We start from the raw sequence: 21053 nt of genomic DNA, 5'->3' as shown, positions 1-21053 counted from the left end.
AATTGAAAGTATTTTTTTCAAATTTCAAAGTACTTTGTCCTGTGTTCCTTCTGTATTAAGCAGCAGTTTACAGTCAAAACCTCTAACTATGTGGGGCTTAGAGGGTAAAGGGGTTCAACCACGCCAAGGGACAGAAGATTAAAAACGAGTAAAATTGGAATAACTGTTTTCTCACTTCCTATCACATGGATAACTTCACTATGAGGTGAAAAGGGTACATTAGTACAAGTACACTGCTCCCTTTTAAGTTCTACCTACAGCTTTTTTCCTTTTGTATTAGCAAACAAAGTAAGAAATGGCTCTACATGAGCCCACATTTATAGGTTTTCAGTCACACATCCCTGCATAGATTCAGAACGCCAGAACTTGGCAGCAGTAAACAACTGTTGTTGTCCACCGAACTGCATCTAAATGAAGCTTATTTGGGAAAAGGCAAAAAAATGATGAAACACCCACTACTAATTTTTTATCAATGACATTAAAGCTTTGCACTATTTATCCACAAACAGTTCTAGAAATAAAATAAGTCCTGTAATTCGTAAATTTCTTGTTTCTACCGTTCTTCCTCTATCGACAGTCACTGAAGGGTTTTGTTTGACTCAACGGTAGTCACAGCAAAACCAAATCAGAACATGACCTGCTTGCTGGCAAACAGTGGCCAGTAGAGCTTCCTCTGCCCTAGGTAACACAAGTCATGCTGAGTTGGTATTTGTAATACTTCCCTCACTTTGGAAATCTTTAAAAAAAATTGTACATTAATTCTGGTCTGCCACTAGTTTCTTACTGATAGTTTCACAGGCAAGGCACCTTACTAATAAATTTTACTCTACTACTCTAGTATCATACTGTGGACCTTTTGAGTAAGTGCGCTGTGGTACTATAGACAAAGTTCTGGGAGAAACTCTCACTTGGCTGAATGTGTATAGCCCTGGGAAAAAACCCTCCTTAACCCTCAAAAATCAGGAAAAAGGCAACAAGAGAAAAAAACTGAAGCAACTGGAAGCATGGAATACAGTCCCTTTAAATCTTCAGACTGAAACGTCATACTTAATATATTTAACATATGATAATCACTGGAGGCTAAAACAATTAGTTAGTATTTAATTAAAGTAAGTAATTAAAATAATTTCTGCTAGCTTCATCAAAGAGTGACAGACCTCTTAAAATGAGAATCTGTGCACTTTCCCCATAATGAACAATGGAAAATGACTCATTACATTTTATTGCTGCATTATTAATGTTTTTCCCCCTATACATTCAGGAAGTATTTTCTATTAATATTCACCCTAAGAAAAAATGTAACAATACTTCTGAAACAAGTCTTGAAATCACCAGTGCTAAATTGTTTTATTTCAAACAACTTGCCATTACAGTATGTGAAACAAAAAGTGTCCAGAATAAATAGCTGAAGATGAAGCATCAGAATACTACCGTCTTCGCTACTGCTGTGGCCCCTTAATGTTTCCTGCTTTTCAACCTTCACTCTTCAGATTCTCCAGGCCTACGGATATCATCAATCTTCAGGATCATTCTAACAACCTGAGTTGCCAGAGAAATCTGCTGTTTCTTACCAATCAAGGTCTCTATAACATGCTGCTTCTTCATATCTGCCAAAAGGAAGCCAAAGAATTAGACACCCTCGTGAAATCTAGATAAAACACTTAACCTACAAGTGTTAATAACTAGTAATAGTAAATTCCACCTGATTTCAAAGAACGTTCTGAGATTAGTACTCGTGGCCACTGTGGTTTAAAAACATAATTTGAACAAAATGGAGTTTTACATCTGGGTTCTTACCAAAGATCCTAGGACACTAAGATACAACTCTTTTCTCAACTAGGGTGTGCTTTTCAAAAAGTAATGCAGAATGATGAAAAGCAAAATTTCCATACACATATATTAAAAGCACCCTAAAGGCTGAGCAAATGCTAAAGAAGTGAAAGGTCAAATGCCATCAAGCAGGAACACCTAATCAAAGAAGGGTTATGAATGTACAAGTAACAGTTTACCACATTCTTTTCTGAAAAAAAAAACAAGAGTAGGTAAGAAGGTGGAAAGTGTAGATCCAGTTGAAAATAAGGTTTTATACACCGGCTTCTTAGTCTTCACTTATTTGCTCCAGGTTTATATATGCAGACATATACAAACCTGTATGTGAACATCATTGTCTACAAATATTTCCAGCCTTTTGTTTACTTTGTCTCAAGCTATTTCTCAAAACAACTGTTTCTAGGACTGCAGAGTAACCTGGATCACTAAAACTGCAGTATTTAAAGCACAGATTTTTTTCGTCAATCTAATAGCAGCCTTCTTTCCTGTACTACAATACCAGTCAACATCTTCAACTTTTCTTGCCACCAAACAGAGGTTTTCAGACAATTAAACATTTTCCTCATGGTAGACATACATATACTCTCCAAGCACATTCCCATTTATTATGGCAAGGCACAAGATTTAGGATAACCTGAGTGATGCACAGGTTTAATAAAACCACAATGAGCATTTTGATCTTTCGAGAAAGAAAATATTTTATGCTTCTCCTTCTCCACATTGCAGTTCTTACCATTTGTTCCTTTCTGCAAACAATCTATGCCCAGGGCAGGATTATTTTCTTTCACCTGCCTCGCCCGCACTTCAGTCATTGTCTGTATTGGATTCATACCACTGTTCTCTGAGAGGGCCATGGGAATTACCTCCAGGGCATCTGCAAAAGCTCTCACAGCATACTGTTCCAAAGATGGGCACTAGAGGAAAAGAAACTCAAATTCATAAGCTATTAAACTCCAATGTTAGTAAAAGCATATTTTCATACTAGATATAAATTACAGACACAGAATAAACAGATTTTATTTGGAATACAGCAACTAAACATATACCTCTGAATGGTAACTACTTGAAAATTAAAAAAAATTAAACTGCTCCTAGCACAGAAGGAAAAAAAGTAATGATAATGACATTTTACAGAGACAGAAGGATAACTTTTAACACTGGTTATCACGGAATGTCAGAAAGCACATTTTACCGAACTTTCTGGAAAAACTTTGAAGTTCTTCTGGAATCTCTTAAGGCAGCCTCAATCCTTCATATATTAAAGAAAATTTTAACTTTAAGAAAATTTTCCTTCCTTACCTTATCTGCTGCCTCACTGACTGCCAAGGCACAAGATATTTCAGCTGCGCCACCACCATACACAATACGATTGTCACGAACGAGATTCCGGATTACACACAAGGCATCGTGAAGAGAGCGCTTTGCTTCTTCAATGATCTGGAATTACAGAACAGCATGTGTTTGACAATACACACATCTGAAGGCTGTGAAGATGCTGTTCCTAATACAGACATGGAAACTGCAAATAAGTGGTAAGATTTTTTCATGGCTCCAATGCAGTTCTACTATTGCTATGTTATACTACTTAGAGGATGTGAGACATCCAGTGGCAAAGAAGGAATAAAAATATACACAAAATTATATTGTTATTTGTTAAATCTAAGTTGAAATAACAAAAACATACATGATAAGGTTTACAATCTTGCATATTTTCAAGACACAAAACTAAGACACACTGAACTTTAAATGCCAACATTATTTTCAGACTGCAGTTTCTGGCAACTCCCAGCTTCAAGAAATGTAGATTTAACAGAAATCTTAACCTTTAAAGCAGTATTTCTGCTTTCCTAAAATAAAATTTCAGACTTTTTTTCCCCCTATAGTTTTTCATTTAAAGTAGGACCTGACCTATAATAAATACAATTTAACACTAACAGTGCAACTAAAACCCAGTTTAAGTACATAAGCATTTAAAGTGGTCTGAGTTCCGAGGGACTGGGGGCTATAGGGTGTGGGGATATAAGGTCTGCTGTAGTTCAGAGTTTTTATTTTAAATTATTTTAACTGGATTAAATCAGAGGTGATACAACTAAGTACAATAAAACCAAATATTTCAAAGATGCTTGTATGTCTTTACACACATAAATGTGACCATCTCATGAGAAAAAATAATCAAGAGCATCCACAGGTAAAATTATTTCCATATTTATGAAATATATGGTCTAACAGAAAACAGAAGTTTTCACTTAAAGACATAGGATGTAAATCTAACGTTACTTCTGACACACTGTCCTGACTGCCTACAAGCCTTACCCCTTCCTATTTGCCCACAGTGCCAGGAAAATTCAGACCAAGTGGAGAAGAGTGTACTAATATGGTTCACAAAACAACTACGCATTCTGCAACTATGTATCAAAGCAAGCATCTCACCATTTTATTTCCTCCTCTAATGAAAATGGTCACAGCTCTGGAGTTCTGACACTGTTCAATGAGGAGCATTCTGTCCTTGGTAGTTCCAAAGGAGATCTCTCGGACAACACCCGCAAAGCCCAGTTTCTCTGCTGTGAGCTCGCAGAAGCGAGGCACGATGCGCCCTCCTGTCGCAATGGCGATTAACTGAAGTTAAACAGCCATGAGTTATTTTAAAAGGATTTTTCCATGTAGTTTTTCAAAACATAAAACTAGTGGAAAAGTATCTGTCAAATGCCTACTCCAAAAGGTTATCTTCCCTTCACTTCCAAGCACTTCAGCCAATGTTTTGCTTCTGCAAACAGCAGGACAAAAGCAGAAACTTTCCTAGACACCTGAAACTTTTATTAAGTAATATACATATGCTCCAATTATAAACCATAATCCCCTTCACGGTAGGTTCTTGTCACAAATCCCCAGTGCTTTTTTTCCAGTACCCACCCATACACACAGGTATGCAGTGATATGCCTGAACTTTTAGCTAGTACAGCCTATTACTTCATAAATGTTTTAACAACGAAAAGTACAAAGCCCAGTTTTACTTACTTCTATTTCAGGTCCACCAACCCAACGAACAGCAGGCAACTCATTCTGGAGCAGCAAGTGATTTGCCTCATCATCAAAACCCCACTGGCAAATGGCAAGGTTTGCACCAGTGTCTTTTATCTAAAAGCAACAAAAATCATCAACCTTTTGATCAGAGCTAACAAAGGAATGAAAAACACTTCATGGTTTTTATTCTCCCTATTTTCTCAAAAGACAATTCTCAAGAAGAACTCTGTTACACACAGAGATCAAAATACATTTTAAACCATGTTGGTATCTCTTTCTTACATTAAATTAACTTTGATTCATAGCATTAAAACTGCTTGTATGTTGCTTCCCACCAGAATTAGCAGCTCATTTAGAGGAACAAATCAATGCACTATGCTGGTTTTTTTTAAAGGCTATGAAAAACAAAGAAAACAGAAATAATCCTGAAGGCTACCTGCTTCACCATCTCTTCAAACTTCTCTTTTTCGTATTTCTGCAGTGCCTTGTAATCATCCACAGATGTAACATCAAGCTTGTGTTTGGTTTTAGGCTTAGGTGGCTCAAATGGACAAGTAAGGATTGCAATTTTAGCATCTTTTAGCTCCTGGCAAGTAAAAAAAAAAAAAAAAGATGATTTTTGACCTCATTAACATATCTTTCTCGTATTTGCAAAACATACAGATGTATCATTATAAACACAAACACAGGAAAAGGTGTGAAGATCATTTGACTTATTCTACAGTTAACTAAATAATTCTGTCAATAGTCTCAATAAACCACTTGCAGCAAATTCCATAGCTCCAAGTTTAAGCCCTTAACAATCTTTACCAGTCATGCCTTATAATGGTACAATGTTTAAAAAACGAAAGAAAAAATCACTTAAACCATCCCTATCCACTGTGACCACTGAGACTACTACTCATCTTTGTAGCAACTTTTCAGCTATTACATAACTGATATTTTCTACCAGCCTTCCTTTTTACAGGATAAACACTGTCACCTGCTAGATAAATACCTTAAAACAGTAGTAGTACACTGCCCAAAGACTTGGAGACCTTACCTATGCCAAACATAAAACAAGGACAGCTTCTGTTAGGAGTGTTCCTAACAGGACAACATAGCAGCCCATAACGTTAAGAATTTTGACACTGCATTGCACTAAGCATATTAAGCATATCACACACCAAGGACAATTGTTTCTACATAACACAGAACCCTGCACCAGGATAGCAGTACAGTACATTAATTCCTCCCAGTACAGTAACTCCTCCCTTCCACCACAAGTTCTCAATATTGTTGGTTGTAAATTCTAATTCAGTCTCTTCCAATATAGAAAATTTCATGTTCTTTGCCTCTTCCTCTGTTGATATATGGGTGAAAAGCCAAGCCAAACCACAAGACTGTATAAATATTTAATATATACTATATAAGGGCAACGTTTGAGGTAGGCTAGAAATTCTTATTTAAGCCATTACACACAAGAGACACACACACAGAGGCATCACTTACTTTAGGCATCTGTGGATGACTGAAATCTTTATCCACAATCACTCCTTTAACCAACTGTGTATCTTCCAGTCTACCACCCACTTTGCCTTGCACTTTGATCAACTCAAAATCAACATCTTTACGTTCCATGTCTGCTACTGTCAGTACAGCATTCACAGCGATCTCTGCCATTTGCCTATGACAGCGGTTCACTCTAGGTTTGAAAAAAAATATAATCAAGTTGTACTCCATTTCCACAATTTGGAAGAAAAAGGTGATTCTATCAATCTTAAAAAGCGAGAAGTACCACTATAGTAATCAACTTTTAGACAATGTATTAAAAGAGGTGGTCCTGCTTGTTTGTTCACAGAAATAGAAGGTGCTGGCTATGGCAGAAAACAGAACACACAATATGGTCAGTGTGAGGAACCTTTATCAAGGGAGTCTCAACACAGATTTTGAACAAGTCAGGAGAACTAAACTACTAAAGAACCTTCAAAAAAACAGAAACTACTCATAAGACAATTCTCCAAAGGATGCCCTTCCAATGTCTGAATTCATGAACTACACACAGAACCCATAAAGGAAACTGAACCATTCTAAGTTAAATCTTTTTTAGTGGAAAAAAACCCAAAAGATGACATGTTACTACTTTTAACAGATTTACATTACTTTTTGAACCTGTTATGATGCAGAAACCTGGAACTATCAGGTTAGAATGAAATTGATGCTACAGCTGTTCAATTTCATGGAATTGACCCTTTGGTGACAAAGGACTTACAATTTCTTATCCCAAGACAGGAGTCCACTGAGGAATTAGGCAAAACAAAACATAGAAGAGCCTTCAGCATCACTCCAATAACACAAACAATTTAAAAATCCACCAAAACACCAGGATTTCTCCTTTCCAGGTAGAGGGTTTTCAACAGAAGGGTAAATATTCATTCAATATTCAGTTTTTGTGACTTACACTTTAGAGCCCAGAGTTGTCTTTGCTGTCTGGATCAGAGGCTCAATGTTCTGTGGATCAACTGGGAAGCTGTCACTGATTTTGTCTAGATGCTCAATGGCAATTCGTGCTGCCTGCTCATAACCATCTGCTATTCTGATGGGGTGAATGCCTCGATCTAGCAACTGCTCAGCCTGTTCCAGTAATGCCCCAGCCAGAACTATTAAAAAAAAAAATAAAAGTTTTACTCTTGATTGGAGCATAACTTTAAGTACATTATCAACAGATTAAAAGGACCACTTTTTGATTTTCCTGCAATATTTTAAAAATTCAAGGTTTCCTAAATAGCAAAAAAAAAAACCAAGAAAAACCCCTACCTGCTTTGCTTAGAAAGAAAACCACATTATGTTAAGAACAAAATAAAATCCAGGGATCAAGGAAGGACAAAAGAGATTACAGAAGAAAATTATGCAGAAAACTTTTCAAAGCATCAAGGGGGCTCTCAGCACTACCTTAAAATGTAACCAAACTTCAAAAATACACAAAAGACTTCTTCCTGATTAGAAGACTTCTAATACAAGAACTGACAGGAATACAGCAAAAATAAATACTCCAAAGAAGTGCTACAGAAAAGCTACTGTTATTTCTCACATTTTTTTAATAGCTGAAGCAGCTTGATTTTAAACCTGAAAGAGGAAGCTAAATTTAAAATACTTTCTTACCAACGACTCCAGTAGTTCCATCCCCAATCTCATCATCTTGAGATTTAGCCAGCTCCACCATAAGCTTGGCTATCTGGTGATCCACATCCATCATATTCAGGATGGTAGCACCATCATTTGTCACAGTCACCTCACCATCCTTGTCCACCATCATTTTATCCAAGCCTAAAAAACACGTGTTCAAAGGATGAAGGAAAATTTTGAAAATCCTCCCAACAATTACTAAGAGGGAACCACTAAAAGTTTTTCATTATTACCATTGGGCCCAAGGGATGTTCTCAGAGTACTTGCTACAGCCTTCGCTGCCATTATGTGAGACTGTAAAACAAAGAATAATAAAGACAGAAATTAAATCATTATCATACATTCTGAAATCACAATATTAAGCTAAGGAAAACACAGCAAGTGGTGCAAATGCTGTAATTTAACTAACAACAACTGTGATTGGAAAAGAATGTGTGTATTGGTTTTATGACAGGAACACTTCCTGTGCCTTTTCTCATATTGCTTGCACTGGCTCTGCCTAAAGCATGCAAAAGCAGAGCAGCCAAATGACAGCCCTTACGCTCAAAGCAGGGAGCAACAGAAGCCGGCAATACTAAAAAATAAGGCACTGGAATTTTGCCCATCATAGAATCATCGAAGGATGGTTTGGCTTGGAAGGGACCTTGAAGATCCTGCCCTGTCAAGGGCAGGAACACCTTCCACTAGACCGGATTGCTCAATGCCCCATTCGACCTCCCCCTGAACACCCCCAGGAATGGGGCATCCACAAGCTCTCTGTTCCCGTGTCCACTCCTTTCCTCGTCGGGATTTGTACCACAGGCACTCAGCCCCGGCCTTCCTTCGGCGACCGAGCTTCAGGCGGCGGTCTAAGGAGGGGAGGGCAGTAGTGGGGAGCTGGGCCGGAGCCACGGGGAGGGGCGCGCTGCACCCACGGGGGTAAGGGCCCCAAAGCCCCGCGGCTCCGGGGCGGATCCACGGCACGGAGACTCCACGTGCCGCGCATTCCCAGCCCCGGAGCGATGCCTTCTCTCTTCCTCCATACCTCCCCCGTTTACAAGCCTAGTCCGGACTCCACTCCCATTCCCATTCCTCTCCCCCTCCCCCCGCAGCATTATGGTACGGCACGACACAGCATGGCGCAGAGCGGTCCAGCCAGACCGGGCCTGCGGGTGGCCCCGGCGGCCACCCCGCTCGCTCACCTTGAGCGCCTCCAGCCCCATGAGGCGCGTCTTGCGCTCCTGATCCTTAAGGATGAGGAAGGGCCGTCCATATTCGTCAAACGCCAGAGTCCCCATAGCTGACATGGCTACACCGCCAGCTCCGACTACCGCCACCCCCGCGCACCGCCCGGAAGCCGCACACGCCCGGAAGCCGCGCCCGCCACGACACCACGCACGGCGCCGCGCCTGCGCAGCCGCCACAGCCACACCTTGTTTCGCGGGCGGGACCTTTGTAGCGCCCCCAGAAGAGCCTTCTGGAAGCCGCTCGGCGCTGGGGAAGGAATGCGGCGCTCGGGGCTGCACCCCCCCAGGCTCACGGGGACGGGACGGGGCGGGAAGGAAGGAGAATGTACTGGACGGAGCGGCGTACGGGCGCTGGGCGAGGTGGTAGCGTGCTGCGCCCGGTTACGTGAGGGCAGAGGAGGGAAGACAGGCACTGGGTGGAAAAAGCGTGCTCGGTGCTTCTCACCGGAGCGCCTTCGGAAAGGTTTCGGTCCCCCACCCGTTCATAGGAAAGTAGTACTGCCCTTCCCTACAAATTTTGCAGGCTGAGCATAACTCTGGGTTGGGCATTGGCGAGTTGGGGTGTGTGGTGGTGAATGTCCCTGTGTCCCAGGAAAAAGTTTGTCCGCAAAGGAATAACGGTAACTCCTGGATGTGTCCCCATGACGGACTCCCGGGAGGTCTGTGGCGGGGAGGTCCTTGCTTGCGCCGCTCTTGAACTGATTTGGGGCGCAGTGCTCCCCTCCCGCATGCGGAGGGCCAGGGGTTTAAATAGAAACCGTATTCCTGCCCCATCGTGCCTCAGCTTTTTAGCTGCTGTACCATTTCTCTGGGATCGGCTGAAGTGGTGGTATACGGTATTTTTTTTTAACTCTCTTACGTGCTTGCTCTTTGCTACAAGATACCGTCTTGTTTCAAGTGACAGAAAACAGTCTCTGTCCGTCCCCGGCCGCGATGTCCCAGGCGCTAGCGAAAGAGGTCCCGCAGGAGGAGGGCGAGAGTGGCTCTCGGAGAAGCAGCTGGGGGCTGCTGGTCACGGCCGGTGTGGGAGGGACCTTGGTAGCCCTCTATGCTGTGGCCACCCCCTTCGTGACCCCGGCCCTGAGGAAGGTGTGCCTGCCCTTCGTTCCTGCAACCGCCGCTCAGATCCAGAATGTGCTGAAAATGTTGGAAAACAGAAATGGCTCCCTAGTTGACATTGGTAGCGGAGATGGCCGCGTTGTAAGTTGTGAATGTTGCCTTCTCTTTAGATCACCTCTTAAAAAAGTGCGAAAATGCTGGGGCTGCGTTTTCTCACTCTTAAAAATGTCTTGTCTTTGGCGTCCGATGGTTGTGTCAGAGTCTTATGAAAAGGATCAAAGCTGGGAAAGTTTACATTCAAAGTTTTGATGAGTAATAAATAGTTTTTGCTGCAGTCTTACCTTTAGCTTGACCAAGGTAGTGGACAAAATGTCATTATGATGACTGGAGGGAATCACAGTGCGTTCACTTGAAAAGATGCAATCAGAGTCTTGGTACTGATTGACAAATAGCTGTGATTCCACAAAGGTGTGTAGCTGCAGCAAGTGAGGCTGTGAGATTCTTAATGTATAAAGATGATAGAAGTGCAAAAAGAAACGGCCAATGAGCGATGGATCATAGAAATAAAAATCCTGGTGGGGTTAGAACTGTAGTCTTCACATCTTTGTGCAGTGCTGGCTTTGCTGCTTCCAAATCCATGTGGTGAAACTAGAATAAGAACCAAGAGAAATGGTGAGAATCATGAAAGAAAAAGTGATACTGTGTTTCCAGAGTATTGCTTCAGCCCCAGTTTGTGAAATGAGATGAGGATATTGTGGAGAATGATGTGGTTTGATTTTTCTTTTGTTGCTGTGATGTTTTGTATGCTTTTTCATAACTATCTGCTTCAAGTCAAATTTAGCAACAGGATGGTGGTTTTTGATGGAATCATGCAAGTTCTTGAATGCTGTCTTTGTCCATGTTTTATGTGATTGAGTCAACTATTTGTCCATGTAAAAAAAAATTGATTTGGAACCCCATATCTGTGAGGATTACTTGAATTGTACCTGCATAGGAAAAAGACCAAAAAAATTAGGCATGAGAGAACTGCAGTGTCTGATGCTCTCTCTGTTCATCATTATGGCTGATGACTCTCATCAGAGCTATCTAATTTTAATAGCTGCTGTGTCATTAATTTTGTATATTATATAGGTACCTAAATGGAGACTGAAGATTATTTGGAAAGCTAGGTGCCTAAAATTGAGCACTTGGTGTTTCCTTGATGCATCTGTCCTGAAAAAAGTCAGTTCAGGTGCTTTTAATTATTTAGCAATTACTCAGGTGTAATCGGTGGATAAATATGAAGATAGTTACATTTCTAAGTGTGGTAAAAATGTCAGATTCTTTTGGTGAATTTGCAAGTACTCTGTATGTGATGGAAGATGCATTATTTTAACAGTGCAAAATATACAGTCTAGGTAAGGCTGTTTGAGAAGTTCTGTTAAGAAATGTGTGCTTCCTGATTTTACCTTGCTTGTTTTGTAATTGATAGTTCATCAGGCAATTCCTGATTAGAAGTTGGCAGTAACTGTTTAAATTATGTTTTAAACCTTTATTATAGAAATCAATGCATTTTTAATTTTTTTTTTAATGTAGATCAACAGATTACTTTCAGACCCTTTCTATTGGTATGTTATTTTGTCTCTGATTCAGGGGCTGCTCAAGTGCCTATCCCTCACTGCTTTTCAAATAAGTGGTCTAATTTTGAGTGTTTTTGCTTGCAAGTTTCACTGTTCTCTCAGGGATCAATGTTGGTACTCCAATTCCAAGACAGTGTCATTAATGTGTTAAATTGAACTTTTATGTAAATCATAGATGTACTGCAGTCCCACAGCTTTGCCCTGTGAATGTTTGTTTTAATTTTGTTTGCCTGACTATATTTCAGTTGGACTAGTAATAATAGTAAAATGTTGTTTTGAGTTTTTGTTCACTATGTAGTAATCTGTTGGGCATTAAAACCAAGATGACTTAGAAAAGTGCTCTTTGATTTATATTTTAAATAAAACTGTGTGCTCCTGTTTAGGTGAATAGACATATATGTTTCTAAGTGAAGATTTATTTTCTTTTTCATAGGTGATAGCAGCTGCAAAAAAGGGATTCCAGGCTGTCGGTTATGAATTGAATCCCTGGCTAGTCTGGTACTCCAGATATCGTGCCTGGAGAGATGGGGTACATCAGAACACCAAATTTTATATTTCAGATTTATGGAAGGTAGGTAGTGAATGATATAAGAATGAATCTGGGATGATTGAGATTTTTTAAGTTTGGAAATACTTTCCTGAAGGAGCTGAAATGCTGTCTGACCACAGGATGCTATATTGGCTTTGAGCAAAGTACTTGTGCTGGGAATCTGGTGTATGCTGTTCTGCTGCTTTTGTGCTTTATTCAAGTGCTTCCTTTATCAGTAAAGGCTCCTTGAGCAAGCTTGGGCCTGATGAATTATGTGTGAGGGTTTTTTTTGGCTGTGGGGGTGTATGTGTTCAGAGAGGAGCATAGGAAAACTTCATGGCACTGAACAGAAGAACTCGGTCATAAGAATGCCTAGAAAGTTTTTATAGCTAGCTAACATTTAACAAAAGAAGGGGCAAATCTAAAGCATACATTATTTTATCGTATACAGGAGTTGTGAAAATAACCCTTTAGTTATTAGTAAAATCACATAGGTATTTTCTAAATTAATGCTTTCTGTACTTCTAGAATTGCTATTCCATATTCTTGGCCAGACAGTAGAAGTTTGTTGCTGTTCAACAGTATGAAGTTTTCTTTATGTGGAAATTCTTGTGATTAAAAGTTGGTAAGGGATCTCCTTACATATTTTTGGTTTAAATCCCTGTTGAAAGAACTGCAGCTAGAGGGATTAGGAGAAAAGAATGGTGAGAGTTTCTCTAACTATAAATGCCATTTTCAGTAAGATTTATGCTCAAATTGTATTTCAGGTTTCTTTTTCCCATTATAGAAATGTTGTTGTTTTTGGAGTACCTCAAATGGTAAGCTTACTTTTTACTTTTATTATATTGTTGTGGTTTATTTATTATACTGTTTAATTATTTGTTACAAAATTTAATTATTCTAATGCCAAGGCACACAGTATTAATACATTAATCTGCAAAATGAATCAACCTGCAGGTGGTCAAAGGTATAATAATCATAGAATCATAAAATACTAGGAGTTGGAAGGGACCTCAAACATTATCAAGTCCCAACCCCCATGTGCATGGGGTATCTCACACTAGACCAGGTTGCTCAAGACCTTATCCAAACTGTCTTTGAACACTGCCCAGAGCCTCCCTGGGCAACCTGTCCCAGTGTCTCACCACTCTCACAGTAAAGAATTTCTTCCTAATGTCTAGCCTAAATTTCCCCTTTCAATTTTTATCAATTCTCCCTTGTCCTGTCTCTCCAATTCTTGATGAAGAGACCCTCTCCAGCTTTGCTGTAGGCTCCCTTCTGATATTGGAAGGTTGCTATGAGGTCTCCATGCAACCTCTAGTTCCAACCCCCCTGCTGTGAGAAGGGACACTTTTGACTAGATCAGATTCCTTCAGAGCTCTGTCTAACCTGGTTTGAGCAATTCCATGGCTGGGGCATCTACAACTTCTCCGAGCAACCTGTTTGATTGCCTCACCCACCCTCATGTGAAGAATTTCTTCCTAATACTCAATCTAAACCTACTCTCAGTTCAAACTTTCAGTTTGAAGGCCTTCCCCCTTATACTGTTGCTACATGTGCTTGTAGAAGGACCATCTCCATCTTGTAGGCTCCCTTCAGGTACTGAGAGGCTGCAGTTAGATCCTCCTGAAGCCTTCTGTTTTCCAGGCTGAACAAACCAATTCTGTCATCCTGTGCTTCTGGATTGCTTGTTCCTTTACTAAGGCGAGATGAAGTGAGTGAAGAGCTTTATGTGATGCCATACTATACAGCATACACTAGAAACATTTCTGCAGCAGTAACAGGAAGCATAATAAACCTTCCTATTCTGTGCTTTTTTGTTTGCTTGTTTGTTTTTAAAATGGCACCAGAAGTAAATCTCTACTTCAGATTTCAATTATAACTCATATTGGAAACTAAAGTGGATATGGGTGGGATATTAGTGAGCACCATGATTTTCCTCGTGCTGCCAGCCCTGGTTGTTATGTGCTCCCTTGCCTGAGTTCCGCCAGGGAGCATTTGAAATGTTTGGATTTTTCAGTCAGGAATTCTGCCATTGCACCGAGGGGAAAAGTGCTGGTGAGGAAAGCTGGCTCAGTAAACTAGGAATAAACAAATGCCCTGGGAAAATGTGAGTAAACCCAGCAGAAATACTGAGTTAACTTTTAAATGTAATGAAGCGGGATACATTAGTAATAGCTGTGATAGAAAGGGTAAGTATAGGGCTCAGAATAACTTTTGTAGATCCAGTAAATACTAGGTTAAATTCCTTCAGCAAAAGTACTGCCATAAATGCAACAGATGCAAACATATGAACCTCTGTATTTCCCGAGCATTTGTTTGCCCTTTAAATTTACTTTGGAAGTTGTTAATGCTCAGCCTCCTGAATGACTAAATTAATTTTCTAGAAACCTTAATGCATTTATTTTTTACTGAGGAACAGTAGATCACTTTAGCTTTTTTAGTAGTGCTGGTCTGATTTGATGCTTTTGTACAGTGCTTTTATTTCATATCCAACGTTAGCTTTAAAAACCTGAATTTATTGATCTTCAGGGAAGACTAAGACCTGTCTTGTTCTTGCAAACATCTGGGGTGAAGATGTGTTTGTTTCAAAGTTATTGCAGACAGATACTTAACTTGTTCAGGGTAGGATGATGGAATTCTTGCCAGGTGATCAAGTTTGCAGCTCCTGTTTGTTTTAACTGATTATATACTGCACAAAAGGTTTACTAAACTATATATATATGTTGGCACACAAAAAAATTCCCCTAAACCCTGACTTCACATAAAATACAGTATGATTGTAACACCTAATGTAACTGATATATTTAGCTTAAAATCTAGTTTGACTGGTTCAAGGATATTATTATTTTTCGCTAAACTTGGCTGAACTGTTAATGATGTTTTCTAATTTGTGCCAATATGGACATGCAGTGTCACTAATTTTCATAATTACTCCTAAAAATTAGTCCATATCTATATATTTTCTGTAACAAAAGTTCTTCTGGTGTTTCAACTCAGTTTTAGATAACAAAGTGGGTTTATTTTTCCAGTTTGTTTAAGATGCTAGTAGGCTTATTTTTCTAGGTGTTTAAGGCAGCAATAATGTTTAAAAGCATTTGCAGTGTGGATGAAGTCAGAGCCTTAAAAATACTTGGAGGTAACTCCTTGGTACATTTGATCTATGGCTGTAATTTTCTTAAGATACTCCACTGTTAGCTTAAACGTAGCCATAATAGGATATTACATCAAAGTCACACCCTGCATGTATGTGATAGTGGAAGCTCTTTGAAGCCTTTGGAAATACCTTTTCTTTAGTCAGTCTTATTTTCTAATAATATTCTTTTGGGTTTTGGTTTTTTTTATCTTTTTTTGTGAAATTTTATGTATTTTTGTCTCTGATTTAAATTCAGCTATATTTGTAAATAACTATTGCCCTTTAAGTTTTTTTTGAATATTTAAACATTACATCATGATAACCAAAGTAAATAGTGTTTTACATGTTACAGAGGTAGCCTGTAGTGTTTGTCCTTAAAATTACTCATTCAGATAGATACAATATGTAAGAATAAAAGGACCTCCAAATGGGTATGGACTGCTGATGTGCTTAAATACGCATACATAATCAACCTTATCCAAAGGACAAAAGTGGCTAAATCTGTTAGGTTTCTTTTTTTTTTTTTTTTTCCTAGAACATAATCACTGTCTAGGATGGAAAATAAATTTAAGTCTGCATGTGTTAATTCATTTCTCACTTAATCTATGGCACAATTTGCAAAGCACTTACTAGAAAAAGAGTATCTGACTGGTCAGGGTGTTGCTCTGTTCTAGAAAACGAGTGATGCTTCCCCTGACTTTCATATCCTCTCAGTTTCTGTGAACAGAGGAAAGCTGGGCTGCAGATGTTCAGCCAAAGAGAGTTGCATAGTGGTATGTGAGATGGCTCCCCTCAGAAGCCTGCTCTCTAAACTGGGGAGAGATGGATTTGGTGGATGGACTGTTCAGTGGATAAGGAATTTTCTGGATAACTCCATTCAGAGTGTAATGGTCAATGTTTCAATGTCCAGATGAAGATCAAGTACAATTGGTATCCTTTGGGGGTCTGTATTAGGAGCAGTCCTGCTTAATATCTTCATCAATGGTACAAAACAGTGGGACTGAGTGCACTCTAAGAAAAGTTTGCAGATGACACCGAGTGGTGCAGTTGACATGCCTGAAGGACAGGATGCTATCCAGAGGGGTGCTGGACAAGAAATTGGCCCATGGGAATATTATGAGTTTCAACGAGACCAAATGCAAGGTGCTGTACCTGGGTCAGGGTAATCCCAAGTACCAGGCTGAGGGATGAACAGATCAAAAGCAGCCCTGACCAGAAGGGCTTAGGGTCCTGGGGGATGAGAGACTGGACATGACCCAGCCATGTGCGCACACAGCCCAGAAAGCCAAACATGTCATGGGCTGCATCCAAAGCAGCATGGCCAGCAAGGGAGGGAGGGGATTCTGCCCTACTGGTGGGACCCTATTTGGAGTGCTGCATCCATCTCTGGGCACCCCAGCACAAGACAGATGAAGATCTGTTGGACTGGGTTTAGAGGAGCCCCTTTCCTATGAAGACTGGCTGAGAGAATTTGGGTTCAGCCTGGAGAAGCCTTGACTCTGGGGAGACCTTATTGTGGCCTTTTTAGTAGGGTGTGTAGGGACAGGACAAGGAGTAATAGTTTTAAACTAAAAGAGGGCAGATTCATATTAAATATAAGTAAGAAAAAAATCATGAATGGGATAGAACACTGGAATGGGTTGCCCAGAGAGGCAGTAGATGGGAACTGGATGGGGCTCTGAGCAACCTGATCTAGTTGAAGATGTCCCAGCCCATGGCAGGGGTGTTCAGCTAGATTACCTTTAAAAAGTCCCTTACAATCCAAACCATTTCATGATTCTACATTCTATTTCATGGAATGCTGCTGAAGGGATTCACATGTTAATATATAATTATACATGTTAATATATAATTTTATATTGACTTATTTGAGCTCAGTTTCAATATTAATTAACATAACAGTATTTTACTGAAGAGTGACAGCAGAATGTTTGCTTTGGGTTGTTTTCTGTGTGATGTTTTGAGTGTCCCAGGATCAGTCTTGGGGTTGGACTGTGAATTTTGAGCAGTGATGGCCTTTGGATATCACACAAGCTCATGAACCTTGGGGTATCATAATTAGCATAAATTCCAGGGGCTGAACTTTCATTCTCTCAGAGGAGAATCCCACTGAAGAGAATTGTGAATTGGAAATGCAAAGTCTTTTCCTTGAAGTTTTAATTGGTTTGTTTTTGTGTTTGTTTTGTTGGGTTTTTTTTTAATTTAAGGGATAATTTATAGGTTTTGATTTAATTTTTGGATCTTAAAGTTATGATTCCCTTGATCTCACCAATTGGGGCACAATAACCATTTTCTGATTTTAGATACTCTTTGTCAAGGCATCAAAGCCAAAATATGTGTCATGGTTACTTTCCTAAGATTTTTCAAAAGAAATTGCTGAAATCTTGGATTTCTCTTGAACACCTGAATTAGATGCTAGAGAGAATGTTCCTGTTTGTTACTGTTTCTGAGAGGTTCTTCTTGTAACTCAACAGATGCCACAGCTGGAGAAGAAGCTGGAAGAAGAACTTGAATGTCATGCCAGAGTCATTGCCTGTCGCTTCCCTTTCCCTTGCTGGATTCCGGATCATACTACTGGAGAGGGAATAGACACTGTGTGGGCCTATGATTTGAAACATTCTAGAAGATGTGAAACAAAAAGCTTGGAAATTACACCAGAGACAGAATCTTAAACATCTAATTTGGTTACTTACAGAAATTTTTGTCTTTGACTGGACCTGTTGAAGATAAGATTAATGTGGAGAGAGTCCTGGCATATGAAAATGTGTATTCACTATAAAAACTGAAGTACAGTGGTTGTCTGAAACACACAAAGGTTACTGAAAAAGTGTAGTTAAATGACTTAATACAGTCATTTATACAGTGTCCTGGTTTAACCCCATCTAGCAGTGAAGTACCACACAGATGTTCACTCACCCATACTCCCCCTGTAGGATGGGAAAGAAAACTGGAAAAAAAGGTCATACTCATGATCATGGATTGAGATAGGAATAATTTAATAATTGAAATAAATTTACTGATAATAATAACAAGAGAGGAGTAAAACCCAAGAAAGCTGAGTGATGCACTGTACCCTTGCTCACCACCCACTGATGGTTGCCCACTCCATCCCATAGCAGCAACTGGTCCCTCCTTACCAACTCTCCAATTTATATACTGGACATGATGTTCTATGGTGTGGAATATCCCTTTGGCCACTTGAGCTCAGCTGTCCTGGCCATGCTTCCTCCTGGCATCTTGCATACCCTCCTTGTTGGCAGAGCATGAGAAATTGAAAAGGCTTGGATTAAGTACTGTTCAGCATCAAGTAAAACCATCAGTGTGTTATCAGCTTTAGTCTGTTCTAAATCCAAACCACAGTGCTGTACCAGCTATCAGGAAGAAAGCTCACTCCCAGCTGAAAGCAGAATATGTAGTTAGTCAAAATTACAAAAACGTTTTTATAGAAGTGGAAAACTTCAATATGAAAAAGCAAATTAGGCTGGTCTGTTGTGATAGATTGGCATTTAAGAAAACAAAGAGAAACACCTAAGGAAGTTAAAACTGCTGGAGGCTGATGGGATCCTGGCCAACAGCTGGCCATTTCTAAGAATTGACAGCAGTTTTAACCATTGAAAAGTGAGATCAACCTGTGAACACCACCTTAAGACCTAAGCCTGGGAATTTCTTGGTCTCTTTGTTTCCTGGCTGTGGAAGGTAACTGAGCTTTAGCTGGCCCCCCGTTCCCCTGGCCTGGCCATGTGGCCCGGGTGGGGGGGCTTGGCCGGGCCAGGCTGCTCCCTGGCTCGGCTGCAGTTTTTTTGCTGTGACTGAATTCACCAGAGACTGCCAAGTAAAGAAAGAAAAAAAGCTCTCGACCTGCGGCAGGCTGAGACAGTGACACTCTCCAGAGCAGCCATGAAGAATCTTCCATCGCAGACAGCTCCAGCTGCTGCTCCGGCAGAGATCACAGAACCATCTACAAAGCCTGGGCAAGATTTCAACACTTTCATTACCCAGATGAGACTTGCAGATTAATCCTTTTTTCCAGAGAAAGAAAAAGAGAGTAATCAACATGTAAAGAGACTATAAACTATCAGAGACAGTGAAGAAAAGAATTAAGCTTCAGAAGAGGTGGAGAATAAGGAGATGCTTTAATTAAGCTGAAATATTTTTCTGTTAAAGCTATGGAGATGGACAACAGTGTTCTGGAAAAAACTCCTTTAATTCATGACAGAGTATACAGGGAGGAATAGAGTGTTCAAAGTTTGGATTTTGAGCAAAAGGTGGAATAACTTTGTTAGAGTGAAGTGCTGGAACAGAAGTAATAGTTGAAGATTTGGGGCTGCTTGAGGCAAAGAGAAAACTTCTGTTTTCTAGGGAAGCTCACAGAGACAGATGAAGAGAACTTTTGCCTTTTAATAACTCATCCTTAAAAATGACATCCCTGGACTCATGACCCATAACACACCTCAGAGTGATGTGAAATGGGAGGAGAAAATCTCATGACAGATTTCTGGGCAGCTGGCATCAGAAAAATAGAAAGCTATAACAGAAATAGTTTTCTTGTGGAAAACTCCATAGATTAGTGGAATAAGACTTCTGTTTCTCTACTGATGAGACTGATGAAAAGATTCTAGCAGGAATTGGGGACTATTTAAACACCAAAGTTCCAAAGTTTGTTGTCTCTATGTTGTCATGTAAACAAAAGAATGGTTGGGTAGTGGGAGAAAAAAGGGTTTTCTGGAAGTTTTATTCTAGTGTTCTTTTTCTTGTAGTTTTGTTAATAAACTTTCTTTATTCCTTTTAAGTTTTAAGCCTGTTTTACTCTTGTTCTAATCCACATCTCACAGCAAAAAATAAGTAAGTTTTCTAGTTTTTTTTAGTTACTGCTTTAAAACCACATCTCACAGCAAAAAATAAGTAAGTTTTCTAGTTTTTTTTAGTTACTGCTTTAAAACCACAACATCTATAGAATCTGGCTTGAAGAGAAGTTGGGTGCTGTTTGGGATGTGTAGTCTACAATGATGCATGTACCCATGCTTTTTGGTTTTTGATGTGAGGGGACAGGAAGAAGTTAATACATAAACCTAAAATGAAGATTTGAAATGGAGCACTGGTTTTTTCCTGAAAATGTACACAAAGCAGGACAAGAAAGGGGAAAATGGGTGTGTAGTGCACAAAGGAGAGGCGATTTCAGCCTTGCATAGAAAGGCACAACTGTGAACATGGAGACTGTGTACTGAAGAACACCAGTGTCTGGTAAACTGACAGCCTTTTGCTGCAAGAATGCATGAAGTATCTTGTAAAACTGCACTAAATTCTTTCTATAATGATTTAAGTGTTATGATTGTTACACAGAGATAGAGTGACAGGACAGGGATAGAGGGGCTTATCTAAAATGCCTGAATTTAATATCCTAGGGCCATAAAACTAGAACCTCAGACAAAGTAAATCTGAAATTATTTCTGATGAAGACACTAACAAAG

The 21053-nt window shown here is 39.8% G+C and overlaps 2 protein-coding genes across 3 annotated transcripts; one reads left to right on the top strand and one right to left on the bottom strand.

The window, feature by feature from the left end:
* Positions 1-1322: 1322 nt before the first annotated feature.
* On the bottom strand, positions 1323-9339 carry CCT5 (chaperonin containing TCP1 subunit 5). The gene is made up of 11 exons (XM_023922156.2): positions 9198-9339; positions 8250-8310; positions 7993-8157; positions 7292-7490; positions 6343-6535; positions 5288-5437; positions 4846-4965; positions 4261-4446; positions 3130-3267; positions 2564-2744; positions 1323-1607 (listed from the first exon to the last, which is right to left on the bottom strand). The coding sequence occupies exons 1-11, from the start codon at positions 9300-9302 to the stop codon at positions 1480-1482; spliced, it is 1626 nt and encodes a 541-aa protein (XP_023777924.1). The 5' UTR covers positions 9303-9339; the 3' UTR covers positions 1323-1479.
* A 53-nt stretch (positions 9340-9392) lies between these two features.
* ATPSCKMT (ATP synthase c subunit lysine N-methyltransferase) lies at positions 9393-20374 on the top strand. 2 transcript variants are annotated; one of them, XM_086844063.1, is made up of 5 exons: positions 9393-9602; positions 10141-10442; positions 12354-12491; positions 13217-13267; positions 18060-20374. In XM_086844063.1, exons 1-5 carry the CDS (start codon positions 9566-9568, stop codon positions 18255-18257), a joined length of 726 nt encoding a protein of 241 aa, XP_086700189.1. In that variant the 5' UTR covers positions 9393-9565; the 3' UTR covers positions 18258-20374. The 2 variants fall into 2 exon arrangements, with proteins under 2 accessions (XP_086700189.1, XP_086700102.1); XM_086843976.1 differs by having other exon boundaries at positions 9395-9602; positions 10123-10442.
* Positions 20375-21053: the final 679 nt, after the last annotated feature.

The sequence above is a fragment of the Cyanistes caeruleus genome, chromosome 1 (genome assembly GCF_971803275.1).
Source record: "Cyanistes caeruleus chromosome 1, bCyaCae1.hap1.1, whole genome shotgun sequence".
Lineage (NCBI taxonomy): Eukaryota > Metazoa > Chordata > Aves > Passeriformes > Paridae > Cyanistes > Cyanistes caeruleus.
Note: the sequence above shows the minus strand (reverse complement) of the source record. Positions and strands in the feature narration are given on the sequence as shown.